At 43.0% G+C, this 12,196-nt stretch overlaps 1 protein-coding gene across 10 annotated transcripts in view; it reads right to left on the bottom strand.

Moving 5' to 3' along the window:
• Positions 1 to 6,684, bottom strand: part of ppp1r12a (protein phosphatase 1, regulatory subunit 12A) — a 49,097-nt gene extending 42,413 nt beyond the window's left edge. For 7 of the 10 annotated variants that reach the window (XM_071502018.1, XM_071502015.1, XM_071502022.1 and 4 more), the window contains exon 1: positions 6,313 to 6,682. In XM_071502018.1, coding sequence (XP_071358119.1) covers positions 6,313 to 6,549 — 237 coding nt within the window. In that variant the 5' untranslated portion in view covers positions 6,550 to 6,682. Of the gene's footprint in view, positions 1 to 6,312 lie in introns of all 10 variants that reach the window. The other 3 variants (XM_071502016.1, XM_071502025.1, XM_071502024.1) reach the window with 2 other exon arrangements.
• Between the last annotated feature and the right edge of the window lie 5,512 nt (positions 6,685 to 12,196).

Below are 12,196 nucleotides of genomic sequence, written 5' to 3'. Positions count from 1 at the left end.
AGCACACTGAGGCTACAATAGAGCTGGATTGATTCACTGCAGGCTGGAATTCAGCAATGAACTGGATGACCTACACTTCTATGTAAGAAGTTAAAGTGAGGGTGCCGTGTATATCATATAGTAATGCATCTTAAGTATAACTACCCTGATCTGAAACACCCACACCAGCCCAAAGGGGCACAACACCCATTGGTTCCTGCTATGTAAAGGTTAACACAGCTTCAGTACTGGTAAACCACTCCACACAAACCTGCTGACTGATTTTCAAAATAGAAATAGGGTGGTACTGGCAGAAAATATAAGACACTCCTTAATCTGACTGCTCTGTCCATCTACTATTGTTTCTATTGTTGTGTCACAGTTTGGTTGGCTTTAATCCATGTTGATCCAGACATGCTCTCTTCCCTGTATTCCTAACGTTGCTCCTACCATCTGTTTGAACTCAACAGAGAGGTTACAGTTTCCTTTTACAGGACCTGTTCTGTTTCATGTGGTTAATAATATCATGTTGCACTAATATTTCCCCTACTGCACCCTCCACGCCGCGCTGCCGTACGTGAGCCCCGATCATTCATCAAAATTATGAGTAATGGCACCAAGAGGCTAAATAAGAATACAAGCCAATTAAATGATGATTTGTCTCTTGTATGCACTGAACAGAACCAAATTACATGAGTCAGTGTAGGCTTCTGATTGTAGGCCAGGTTTTGAAATATCAAACAAAGATGTGTTACGGGCAAAGTTACACAATCATAACTCGTGGGGCAAGCAGTAATTACATATAAATATAAGCCATAAGAAAATACCAAAACATGATAATAGCTAATTACATTCAAGCAGGATTGGCAGTTGACAATTCACACGAGACAAACAACAATAAAATCTAGACTGTCTAGATTCCAGTCCATGAATTATTAAGTTGCATCTTAATGTATTCTGCAATGTGTTAGAAATGCACGACAGGCGAGCTGCTACTGTAAGGCAGTCTCGAACCATAACAAAAGAAACCAGAAGCCTTGTGCAACCTTTTGCAAGAAAAGTGATGTGAAAGCAGACATCATCAAAAATCCACAGACATCAAACGCTGCAAGGCACTATGGACAATGAGATTCTCTTCCTGCCTAAATACTGGAGCGCTATGGCATAAAAACACAACAGCATATTTTCATTTCTTTTAAAATGCAGTTATCTACCCACCAATAACTCTTCAGCTGGTTACATCATAGAAGCAGAAGCTGAGAGCCTCGAATCCACAAAAGAAAAAAAGCATACTGGCTATACACACTGAAACATCTTTGTGCCATGTGAAGTATTAAATGCAATAGTCAAGCTCATCAAATCCTGCTACTAATATGACCATACCTAATGAACAGGCCCTTTAGAGTACACAACTACTTAATGATACTCAAACAATCTTGCCAATCTCTACAACAAATACGCAATCAGAAAAGCTTCCCTTCACTCCCTCCCTCCTACAGCTACTTGAAAGCATGTTGATTTTTAATGACCACACATATCAAATGTGGATTTACAATGCTTTGCATCAATGTACCAAAGCTCAGTAGGAGTTCCTAATTAAAATGACATGCACAGAGCACTGCTTTGTCGTCTGGGCTTATTTTCCTTGAACTTTTAGGCCACATGCCTAGAAACTCCACAAGCTACTGCAAAACTAAAACAGCGCTGAGCATTACACCACACCCTAAAATTTGTAATTCTAGGTAGTCTTTATCCAACAGTCATCAGATCTGGACGTTATTATGCAGGCTGATCATCAAGCTGAAGCCCTGACAGATTTATGTGGATTAAGCCTTTCTCAGTAAGTCACTAACCTGTATCTCTATTGTGTAGACTAGCAGAACAGGTGAGCGTTACAGGGAGGCACTGTAATGCAATGTGATGTGATGCACACGTTTTGCCTGTCTCAGCCGAGGGGCCTCTCCACATGAGATGGCGGGATTTTCTCCCTCAGGCAGAAAGACAGGGGGCTTGGGGTCTGTAAGGGGATGCCATGACACCTTTATCAGGAAGACAGGGGCATGTCAAAGGCATTTCTGTTTTTGCTCCTCTCTCTGGCCAACTGCAAGACTCGAGCACAGCTGAGAATCTCTGGGTTAGGGCTATAGTGAGATCAGTCGCAATTATGTAATGTGTTAATGTGACTGATGCTGGTCTGGATGAAAAGAAACACAGCCACCTCACCATCTTCCACCACATGCTCTGTAATTGTTCCATTACAAGATTCATGAAGTTGATTCTCATTTCAAACTCTGTGTGCTGCCAAAGACTCTCTCTCTCTCTCTGCTCAGTCTGTTATGCAACTCCCACTCTGTACATGCAAATCCACCAACACAAGTGACTAGCAACCTTTCCTGAGTCGTTGTCATGGAGACAGTGCAAGATAATGTTCATAGACTTCAGGGCAATAATGAGGGTGTGTAATGTCAACAGAGCACAGGCATTGTAATGCCCAACTCTGACATGTTAAGCTGAGTTGAGTCCTGCCACCTTGGTCCAGCAAAGACCATGAATGCTAAAGATAAAAGTTCAGGTGTAGGTCAGCGTGGAGATTTTCTTGTGTGAGGCGACAAGCCCTGGTTACCTCCACACTAATTGCCTTGATGGAGCTCAGTGGGCAACAGTCAGCTGGGGCTTGGCATCGTATGGGGAGAAGCAAGCCAGAGAGAGAATGACTGGAGGGGAGGGGTTTAGGTGACAGCTGAGGAATGTCTGCTCTCCTCTGTCTTTGCCATGGTTTCCAGCGACTGTCATCTGAAGAATGCACGGGCTAGAACGACAGGACCTGGAATGCTACCCTCCGAGACGAGTTTAGCTGACGGGATCTGGAATCTCCACTTGTCTACTGGACCCCTCATCCACTCGTACATCCTCTCTGCCATCCACCTGAATCCACGCAGTCTGTGTTTGCGTGAACCAGTCTGTCTCAGTCCATTACATCACGAAATGTATATGTGATTATGAAACTACAAAAGCCTTCACAAAGTCACACTTTCCAGTCTGGTGTTTGTGCACGAATCAAAAAAAGAGGAGACGTCATATATTATTAATGTTTAATCCTCCAAACCGCATGGCTAACAACATCCATATGCACAAGAGCCTGTAATAGTCTTTGTCATGAATCACATGACAGAGACAACAGCACAACATGTTTACAGGTCCTTCAGCAACACGTCACTTGTAAAGTGACAGAAGGCCTGTGACTCACACAGAGACACAACCTCTTGCCTATATGTGAGATTATGCCAGGGGTGCACTACAAAGCAGAGCTACAGACTCTGAGTCATATCCAAACTTAGCATCATCTCCTGAAACCCAGTTAGGAGAACTTGTGGCGGGGGTATTTATAACCCTGCACCGGTCACCAGCAATGGGAGCGATATTGCTGCACCCAGTGAAGAGTGAGCCCTCATGTAACAACATGACACATGTCACAACAAAGCCAGAGGTCAGTCACTCACAGAGCAGGGCAGTGCAGTTTTTATTGCACAAAATTAAACAGTCAACCTGCAATGTTTTCCGTAATCAAGAGGCTTACTGTTCATGCTACAGGGAAAAAAAAGGTGTATGAAACAGCAGATACAATATTTTTGCCTTTGCAAAACTTGTTGGTTTCACAGGTAAAAGCAGACATCATACCATGTAATACTCTGAGGTCTTTTATCTTAAAAGAATGAGAACAACATGACAAAGACTTCAACAAAGACACCAGGTGACTCTGGCTGTCTGTCTCCTGTTCATTTCATCTGAGGAAACTAACATCACCTTGACCTCGCTGCAATTCTGGGATTAGCACTTTAAACAGAAATCCCTGTATCACCATCTTCAACTCCTTTATAAGACCCCAAATCCAGGGATCACATGCTGGTCTACAACACACACACACACACACACACACAGAGCAGCCTCTCGTCCAGAGATGGTTAGGTCTGGAGAGCAGCACTGCAAATTCTTTCCTCACTCTAGCTCATCCCTGTACATCAGCCCAAAAAAAGGCAACGTTTCCACCCAATGAGTTTGCAGGGGGGCGGGGGGGCATGCTAATTCCAGATTTAATGATAGCCAACTCTGAGCGCAAAGAATGGTTGGTTTAACGACACCATTAAAAAAAAAAAAAAAAAAACGCATAGAAAAAACAAAATCAATTCATCATCTAAAGATGAAGAAAATTACCTGTCTCCGAAAAGTTATTTTGACATTTTTTAATGACTTGAACAACACACCCACCATGTAGCAAGGTGGTGAACATAGCAGGACACAGGATTACTAAGACTGGACATGTGGGCATGAGTAATGAGGTGACATCACTGGAGATCTATGCGAGCATTAAACATTTAAGAATTTTTTGGTTAATCCTTAGATCATTTAAATACTTACTATCCAAACAAATGGGAGGAGAAAGCATCCTTGTAGATGCAATGAATGAAACTATGAAAATACTTGTTTCCGCAAACAGTAAATAGAACTTTACATCGCTTTAATATCAAGTACATGGAGTGTCCTCTTGCCCCAGGAGTCTAATGTGCATATACAACACTGCAATGCCCTACGTGCAAATCTAGTCAGGGACTTTTAAAAAATGTCACTGAAATGCTAAGAGTTATGTCCTTACAGATACAAAAATCCCAGGTGTTTAAAAATAAGAAGAAATATGTTATTGACGTAGAACAATTAAGAGACAGCGTTAACATATTATAATGTCATTCCATTTGTAACAAATGTCACCAGATGCAAACACATAAAAAGTATAATTCTGATAAAGTATCCTAATGATAAATCTTCCACATATAATGGTGAATGTCTGAGAGATGAGGTCACATGTGGAGAGCACCACAAAATGAATCGAGAGACAAATGAAACCATAAAGTACATTCCCAAGAGACAGTCACAAATTACAGTGAAGGATTTCCAAAGCCAAATTTCAGCACCTTGTATGTTAACATTAATCTACTGTATGTAAAGCACACATCACTGAATCCAACTTGGCCATATCAGGGCTCTCCTCTCTGTAACTGCACCTTCAAGTAACCATAATATTTCAGCCGCTGGACTGGTGTTTTATGAACCATGTAAATCAGACATTTGTCACGTTTAGTTTCAAAAGGCCTCACACATTAGGTAGCCTGGGTAGCACCTGACATTGCATTACTGTCTAACTACAACCAACTCGGGCTGCCATTTTCATTATTTGGCTTTGAAAGTACAGAGGCTAGTATACCTTGCTACCGTGCTTAGCGGGCAAATGGTTAGCTTAGCACTGCTGACAATTCCTGCCAAATAGCAAAGCCTCTGGCTCACACATGTTTCTGGTTAAAACCAAAAACGCCAAAATCGCAAAACGTCGATTTTCGAGTCCAGAAGTTGTCAGCTGACGTCGTTTCTTAGGCTAGCTAACGAATGAATTAACCTTAGCTAAACCCCCTGAAAAGCTACCGACAATTAGCTTAGCCTGCTAAAGTAGCGTTAGCATACATTTTGCTGGTCCTCTGCAATGTTTCATCTCTGTTTGCAACTTTATCTCACTGCGACTAAAACACTTCTGTCAACGATGTGGATATTGCATAAATGCGATTTAGGCCTTGAAAGGAAAACCTTAGGCTGTAGTCGAATGACGTTGTAACTGACTGGCTAGTTAGCTTCTGCTTCCTCTCCAGAGAGTAGCCACAGTCGCGGTGCAGGGTTTTATCAACAAAACGACTTTTCCTGCTTAGCCAGGTTATAGCCATTGTTGTTAAATTCATCTTTGCCTGGACGGAGTGTCTCCATCAATGACAACCTTTGCGTTACGCTCCTAGCATGACTCCATCATAGCACCCGAAACCACTTTTGTCTAACAACACCGCTGAGCCATTAAAGATACTGGTGGTTGTTTGGCTTGAGTGTAGTTTACAATGAAAATCACCCAACGTAACAACCTGAAATGCAGCAACACAGCAATTAGACTGCACCCACGGGCTGGAGATGGAGACTCAGGCTAATTTACTGACGCTAAAAGTGAAGCTTATAACTTTGTCCCTTATTGTGAATGGCACTCCGGGATCTGCATGCAAGCCCAGCACTGTTCTGGATCTGTGTATTTCATAACCAAGCGTAAAGAGAAGCCAAGTGTGTTCATCCCAGCTCTGCGACGAAAGGGACGGGTGTGCTAGGTAGGTAAACAACGGGATGAGAATGGCTTCCATTTGACAGGTGTTCCCGGGACCAGCAGTTGCTAGCAGCAAAATGTTATCTGCGTTCAATGGTGCTGGCAGTACCAGCGGGCGACGTGAACACACAGAACAGGCTAACACTAACCTGGTGGAGGGCGGTGAGACCGTCTACATTGGCGTAGTTGATGTCAGCGCCCCGGTCAAGCAGTCGGAGCACCTCCTCGGTATCGCCGCTGGAGCAGGCGGCCAGAAACACGGCGCCATCATCGAACTTCACCTTCGTCTTCTTCTTTTTCAGAACAGGAGGCTCCAGGTCCGTTTCCGAGCCCAGCCATCGCTTTAGCTGCTCATTCCTCTTCTGCTTGGCGTCCGCCATCTTCATCCCCCTCCTGTCTCGGGCTTCTTATCTTTCTCCGAGAGAGGATATACTTTATAGTACCACTATCCCACAGCGCACTGGGGCGTGGGAAGGGAGGGCTGGGGAGGAGGGGGGAACCGAGAGAGAGAGAGAGAGAGAGGGAGGGAGAGAGAGAGAGAGAGAGGGCGTCGGGATTGTTTCCCATAATCTCGCGAGAACTGGAGTTCAGGAGCTGCAGTATAACGTCATCATCAGCAGATTATGAGGGGAGAGTGAGCAGGGTAATCCCTTATAGACTGTCCGCACCAAATACGACGAGAAAGCTTTAAAACATTACATAACAGCCAGCTAGCTCACAAGCATGTTCAGAGAGAGGCTCTGTTACATGCAGGAGCAAGTATTTCAATCTCATCCACTGTATTTTATATTGCATTGGCTATTGTTTACTGTGATACTACTGGGTACGCAGAGGTCATAGTTCATCTTTCTGTAGTTCAACCATAACATATATCACTATATCAGTGATTGTCACTATTCTTCTTTCGTCACCGTGCAACACTTCTGTATTCTATTTTTATTAACTTGATGTATTTTCCACAGGTGGATAGTGAAAACCAAACAAAATGAATATCACTATTGACGAACCAAAGATTGTATCCTCATATTACAACCTGTTTTAGTGTTATATTGTGTTTTCCCATTAATTCTATTTTCAGTTTATTTAGAGTTCAGGTGCTTTTCTATTTATTGAGGTCCTTTTCTAGGTTGTATCATCATTAGCAGTGACTCATGTGACTTCCTGACCATGATATGACCATTGTTCTTAGTTGGTACTGTGCTGTCATTTTTCATACAGAGGTGACTTGTCTGTTTTCTTTTCATATCAGGAAGTGGCATTTAATCATGCTAAGCAAGGAAACTTTCATGTTAGACGTATTTCCCCCTTTTTTCCCCACTCATAAACGCATCAAGTGAAATTGCTGTTCCAACTATGTCACATGTAACATGTTTAGTTTGCAGCTAATAAAAACACATTGCTCGCTGAGGGAAAATAAGAACCTTCTTACCACAAAGTACCTGTAATGATTTGATGGGTAACACTTGAAGTGCCAGGAATGTCTAGTGGACTCAAGCGCTGGGGTGGTCCAGCTCAACCTGGAGTAAAAACAAGGTGGCCAGGCATAAAGTGTTTTTTTATTTTGGCACCGCCATGTGTTATTGTTGGCAGACACCCATGTGTACTCAGCAGGGGGTGTGGTATTGCCTCCTTATACGCAAGTTGTGGGTTTAAAACATGCAGTCCTTTTTTTTTTCTTACGTCGAGGTGTCATTACAGATGATAATGATGTTATTTTTGTGTTTAAAGACATCTTTAAAAAAGAAATTGATGCTGCTTGCGCTTGATTAGATACCACCCACCTACTGAACTTAAGGCTGACATCCTGAATAACAAGCTGTTCAAGCAGAATCATGATCCAAAACATTTATACAACTTTGACCATGAGCTATTGTGTAAAGTCACGCTACCCTTGTTTTCTCATTTCGGAGCCATTCTTCATGTTACTGACACTGAGTGTAGACAGATTTAAATAATTTATTGTCTGCAAATGCACCAAATGAGACTCGGGCTGCGGCACACAGGACTCAGAGCCAGAACAAGGAGGTTAAGACACGGAGAGGACGAGCAGCTCAGCTGATACTGATCCTTAATGATACAGAAATGTCATGGGAAATTACTTCTACTGAGTCATAGAGATGGTAGAACACCAACAGCGTCAGTGTCAGGAAGTTGTTGGCCAGAGGCTTCAGTGTGCTGATATGCAGGAGGGTTCGGAGGGAAAGTGATGTGTAAGCTGCTGTTCGGCAGGGAGGACTGACCTTACAGTGACTGACAGCACAAAGCGAGCCATGTGGGCCACATCCAGCTCCGACTGTAGTGAGGGGCTAGCGTGTGATACACAAGTGAGCTTTAGAGCTGCCGATTGTGTTAATACTGGCAGCACAAACAGCAAAACGCTGCGCTTACCTGAAAGTTTTGGTACCATGGTTTATAAAGGGTGTTTTAAATGAATTTTCCTAACATTTATGTGAGAGCACTGAAATTACAATTTCCTACCCTCTTGTAAAAGACAGCATATAACAGGTACATATACCCTGAGATTTCAGTGAGGGTTTAGTGATATCTAACAGGCAGCATTACTGGATGCTACAACCATTGGATTGAATATCTAATCAAATGAGTCAGTTTTTAAGGTAAGTTGATGTGCTACCAAATCTAATGTTTACTCTCATGTGCAATGCTCTTAATAAAATCACTGACATTTTGCAGCATTGTATCTGCAAATGGATTTAATAACAAAAAAAGAGACAAACTTAAATCACAAATCTGTTCTATCAAGTGTTTGCAATTTTGGGGCCTTGTGTGTAGCTCAAGGCCAAAAATGCAAATCGAATCCCTCTTAAATTCATGCTGTAACAGGATAAAATGCAAAAACTTCAAGCGATTTGAATATTTCCTATAGGCGTTCGCGTTTTTAAGCTTGCAAATCTCATCCACAGTTTGCATAAAATCTACAATGTCAACTACATAGTTATGTAAGTGGGGCCTCGTGTTGCACCGAGGGCACGGAAAGTCTTCAACGTATGTCTGCATACACCACTTAAACACATTAACAAACATCTTGGATGAACAGTAAAGCATCCTGTTTATGCATCCTGCCATACCCCCTGAACAGCTGTATTTACTTCAGTGATCTCAACCTTTCACGATGTACAGGATATTGAAAATTAAATGCAATCATTTTTTTCAATTGTGTTTTTTGAAGTGATGCCAGATGAATATCAGCGTTTCAGTGTTTGTGACAACTGACAGGATGTCAGAGGATTGAGCAGGAAATACATTGTACAACACTAGAGAAAAATCATTTGTCAGCATCACCTCTGACACACACTTGTGTCATGTGTCATGAGACTTCTAGACAAACTCCTGCCTTTCATTACCCTTGACTTTGATCTCCTATGACTGTTTGCTGTTGGACCTTTTTCCTTGAGTGGATAAGTGTCTGGGAGTGACTCAAGTGTATCAATACCACAGAGTTACACTGGCGCACTCTTGCTGTTTGTCTTCAGCTGCAGAGACTTGCATGAGCGGGCTGATTAAAACCCAGTGACAGGCTTAAAAGTCATGCCACTGAAGGCGTGCTCTCGTTGGCGTGGCATCACTGTGAGAGCACCTCCACACCTATGACTGATCTCTGAGAGGAAGCCTGTGTTTACTGCTTTAATTAGGAGTTTCCGAAGAAACTGTTCCCTGGTGTGGTTTGTGAAACCAGATGAGGTGTGCAAGTCAAGTGTTACGGAAAGACAGCTGGAGAGGGGGAGGAGAGCTTCTTTCAGTGTGTGCATGTGTGTTCCTAGGAATTGTGGACAAAATTTTGCTGATATTGGCCTTCTGAGATGTCAGCCTGTTAAAATTTTCCACCTCTAACACAGTATTTTGAAGGTTCCTCCTGTATCTGACCTACAGCGTCAGTCTGTGTAGTATAATCAAATTTTGTCCAATGACACCTTTAAGGTATTAAAATCCTTTTGCTACTTTGTTTGACTATTTTGTCAATTAATTCTTGTATTAATTAGAGCAAATGTTAAATATTTTTGGGAAATGCACTTTTTGCTTTCTTGCCGAGAGTTAGATTAGAAGATCAATATGTGCAAATAAGCATGTTTTACACTTTTCCTTTTATTTGAAGTGTTGATATCCATAAGAAGATATATTTGTGGCTTTAAAAACAAAAAAACAATCTCAGTGTAGTTTTACATCTCCTCTCTCAGGCTTCTCTCTGGAGCTCTAGCAACAACAGGTTGGTCAGCCAATCAGAGGAGCATGGCTGAAAAGTGGTGACTGCTTTGTTGTGACATCACAAAGTTACAGAAGTCCTGACAACTGGTTTTAAGGCTCAGTTTCTGAATACAGGCTGTGTATTTCTCTGTGGACTGAGGCTTTGATACTTTCACAGTATTAATATAGAACCTAGACCTGCTTTATAATAAAAAAAAAAAAGACATGGACATCTCACTTTATACCTTTAAAATATTGAATATTTCCTTGTGTTGAAGAACTACTGTTTGATATTTGGCTGCTTGGTAAAACTTCATTTTCAGTGCTTGTACAGTAACTGTATGCAGTCAGCATGTCAGTGCAGGTGACCCAGACAAGCAGCACTCACAGAGGGGTGCCTGCTGATGTGTGGACAACTCAGTCCCATCTGAGAGAAGCCAGACGTCCTGCTCTCATGCTCCCATGTCACCCAAAGCCTGTTCTTGGCGCCGTCGACGCTGACACACTCATCTCCTTTCTCAACTTGCAGGTCCAGACAGCAGCGCTATCGAGCAGATAGAAATAGTCATGCTTTGATGTTATCAGAGGACGTCTTAAAAAGTGATGTCGCAAAATAGTCTGATAGTGCTGCTTTAGCCTTTCAGACCCTTTCAATTAGTCACTGGTGGATTGAAAATCTTGTCCAGGCCTGTGGTATCAGGTGAGAGTTAGCAGGTCAACAGACAGCGAGAAGCCAGCTTCCAGTGGGATACAAAAATATTCTTCTTAGAAAGGCTCATCCATGAAGGAACAACCCCAAGGTGACATCGCATGCTGGACTGGGCTCAACCCCACGTCCATCAGCGAAGACCGATCCTCCACTTGACTGCATGTTAACTATGTGTAGAACTTCACCTCGCAGCCAGTGTCATCAGGGGCTTCGACTGTCAAAGTATTTAGGGGAATGAGTGGGATGAGAAAGCGGACTCTGTCCAAGGCCAATCATGTGTCAGGCAGTGAAGTGGAGGATGAGAAACCAACTGGCAGAGAAACAGACAGAGAGGAGAAGCAGTTCAGAGGCTGGCAGGAGGGGTACAGAAGGGGACGGGGGGCAGGTTGTGTCAGACCATGCTCATTAAGACGAGTAATAATAGTAACCTGATCTGGTCAGTGGTCACACGCTGTGGCCTTCTTCTCAGCTGTGGGTGCTGCTTTACATGCTTGGTTCTTTGTTGTGTGTTTGTGCACTGTCAATCCGCTCCGGGTCCCTGAATCATATGGACCGAATGGGTTAAGCATTGCAGCAACACCTGATGTACCGGAGCAGAGAGAAGGTGACAACTGCAATATTTGCATTTTTGGGTCCTGAACATAACATGCAGCCTGGAGCTGTTGCGGCTTCCTCAGTAGGTCTCAGAGAGTATGTCACACTTGCTACTGCACTGTCCATGCGATCATGAAGGTTATAGGAGCCTCTTGAAAGTACCAGCTTGACAAAATAATCTGTGCCACCTAGCAGTCTGAATGGTCTGTGCTAACATTAGGAGCTATCTTTTCCGTGCATCCAAAACTGGGGTGCAGGGCAAGGCCAGGAGGACAGTGGAGGGTTGGGGAGTGTTCATGAGGTGATCTACTCCCAGACGACAGCTGAGCTCTAACCCTGGACAGAAATAGGGCAGTCGCTTTCACTTAGCAGGGGCTGTACTGCCGCAGCATCACTTGATTCTGCTCTTTCAATCCAAGGCCATTATTCTGGTATGATAACAATGGATGTACGATGGTGCTAACTCAATTCAAATGTACGGTGACAGTGTTATGTCAGATATGTGCAAACAAACAGTGGATTTAGTGTGT

The sequence above is a fragment of the Trachinotus anak genome, unplaced genomic scaffold (genome assembly GCF_046630095.1).
Source record: "Trachinotus anak isolate AG129_WGS33_773 ecotype Australia unplaced genomic scaffold, CSIRO_AGI_Tana_v1 ptg000018l, whole genome shotgun sequence".
Lineage (NCBI taxonomy): Eukaryota > Metazoa > Chordata > Actinopteri > Carangiformes > Carangidae > Trachinotus > Trachinotus anak.
The sequence above is the reverse complement of the archived record's forward strand: the minus strand, read 5'-3'. Positions and strand labels throughout refer to the sequence as shown.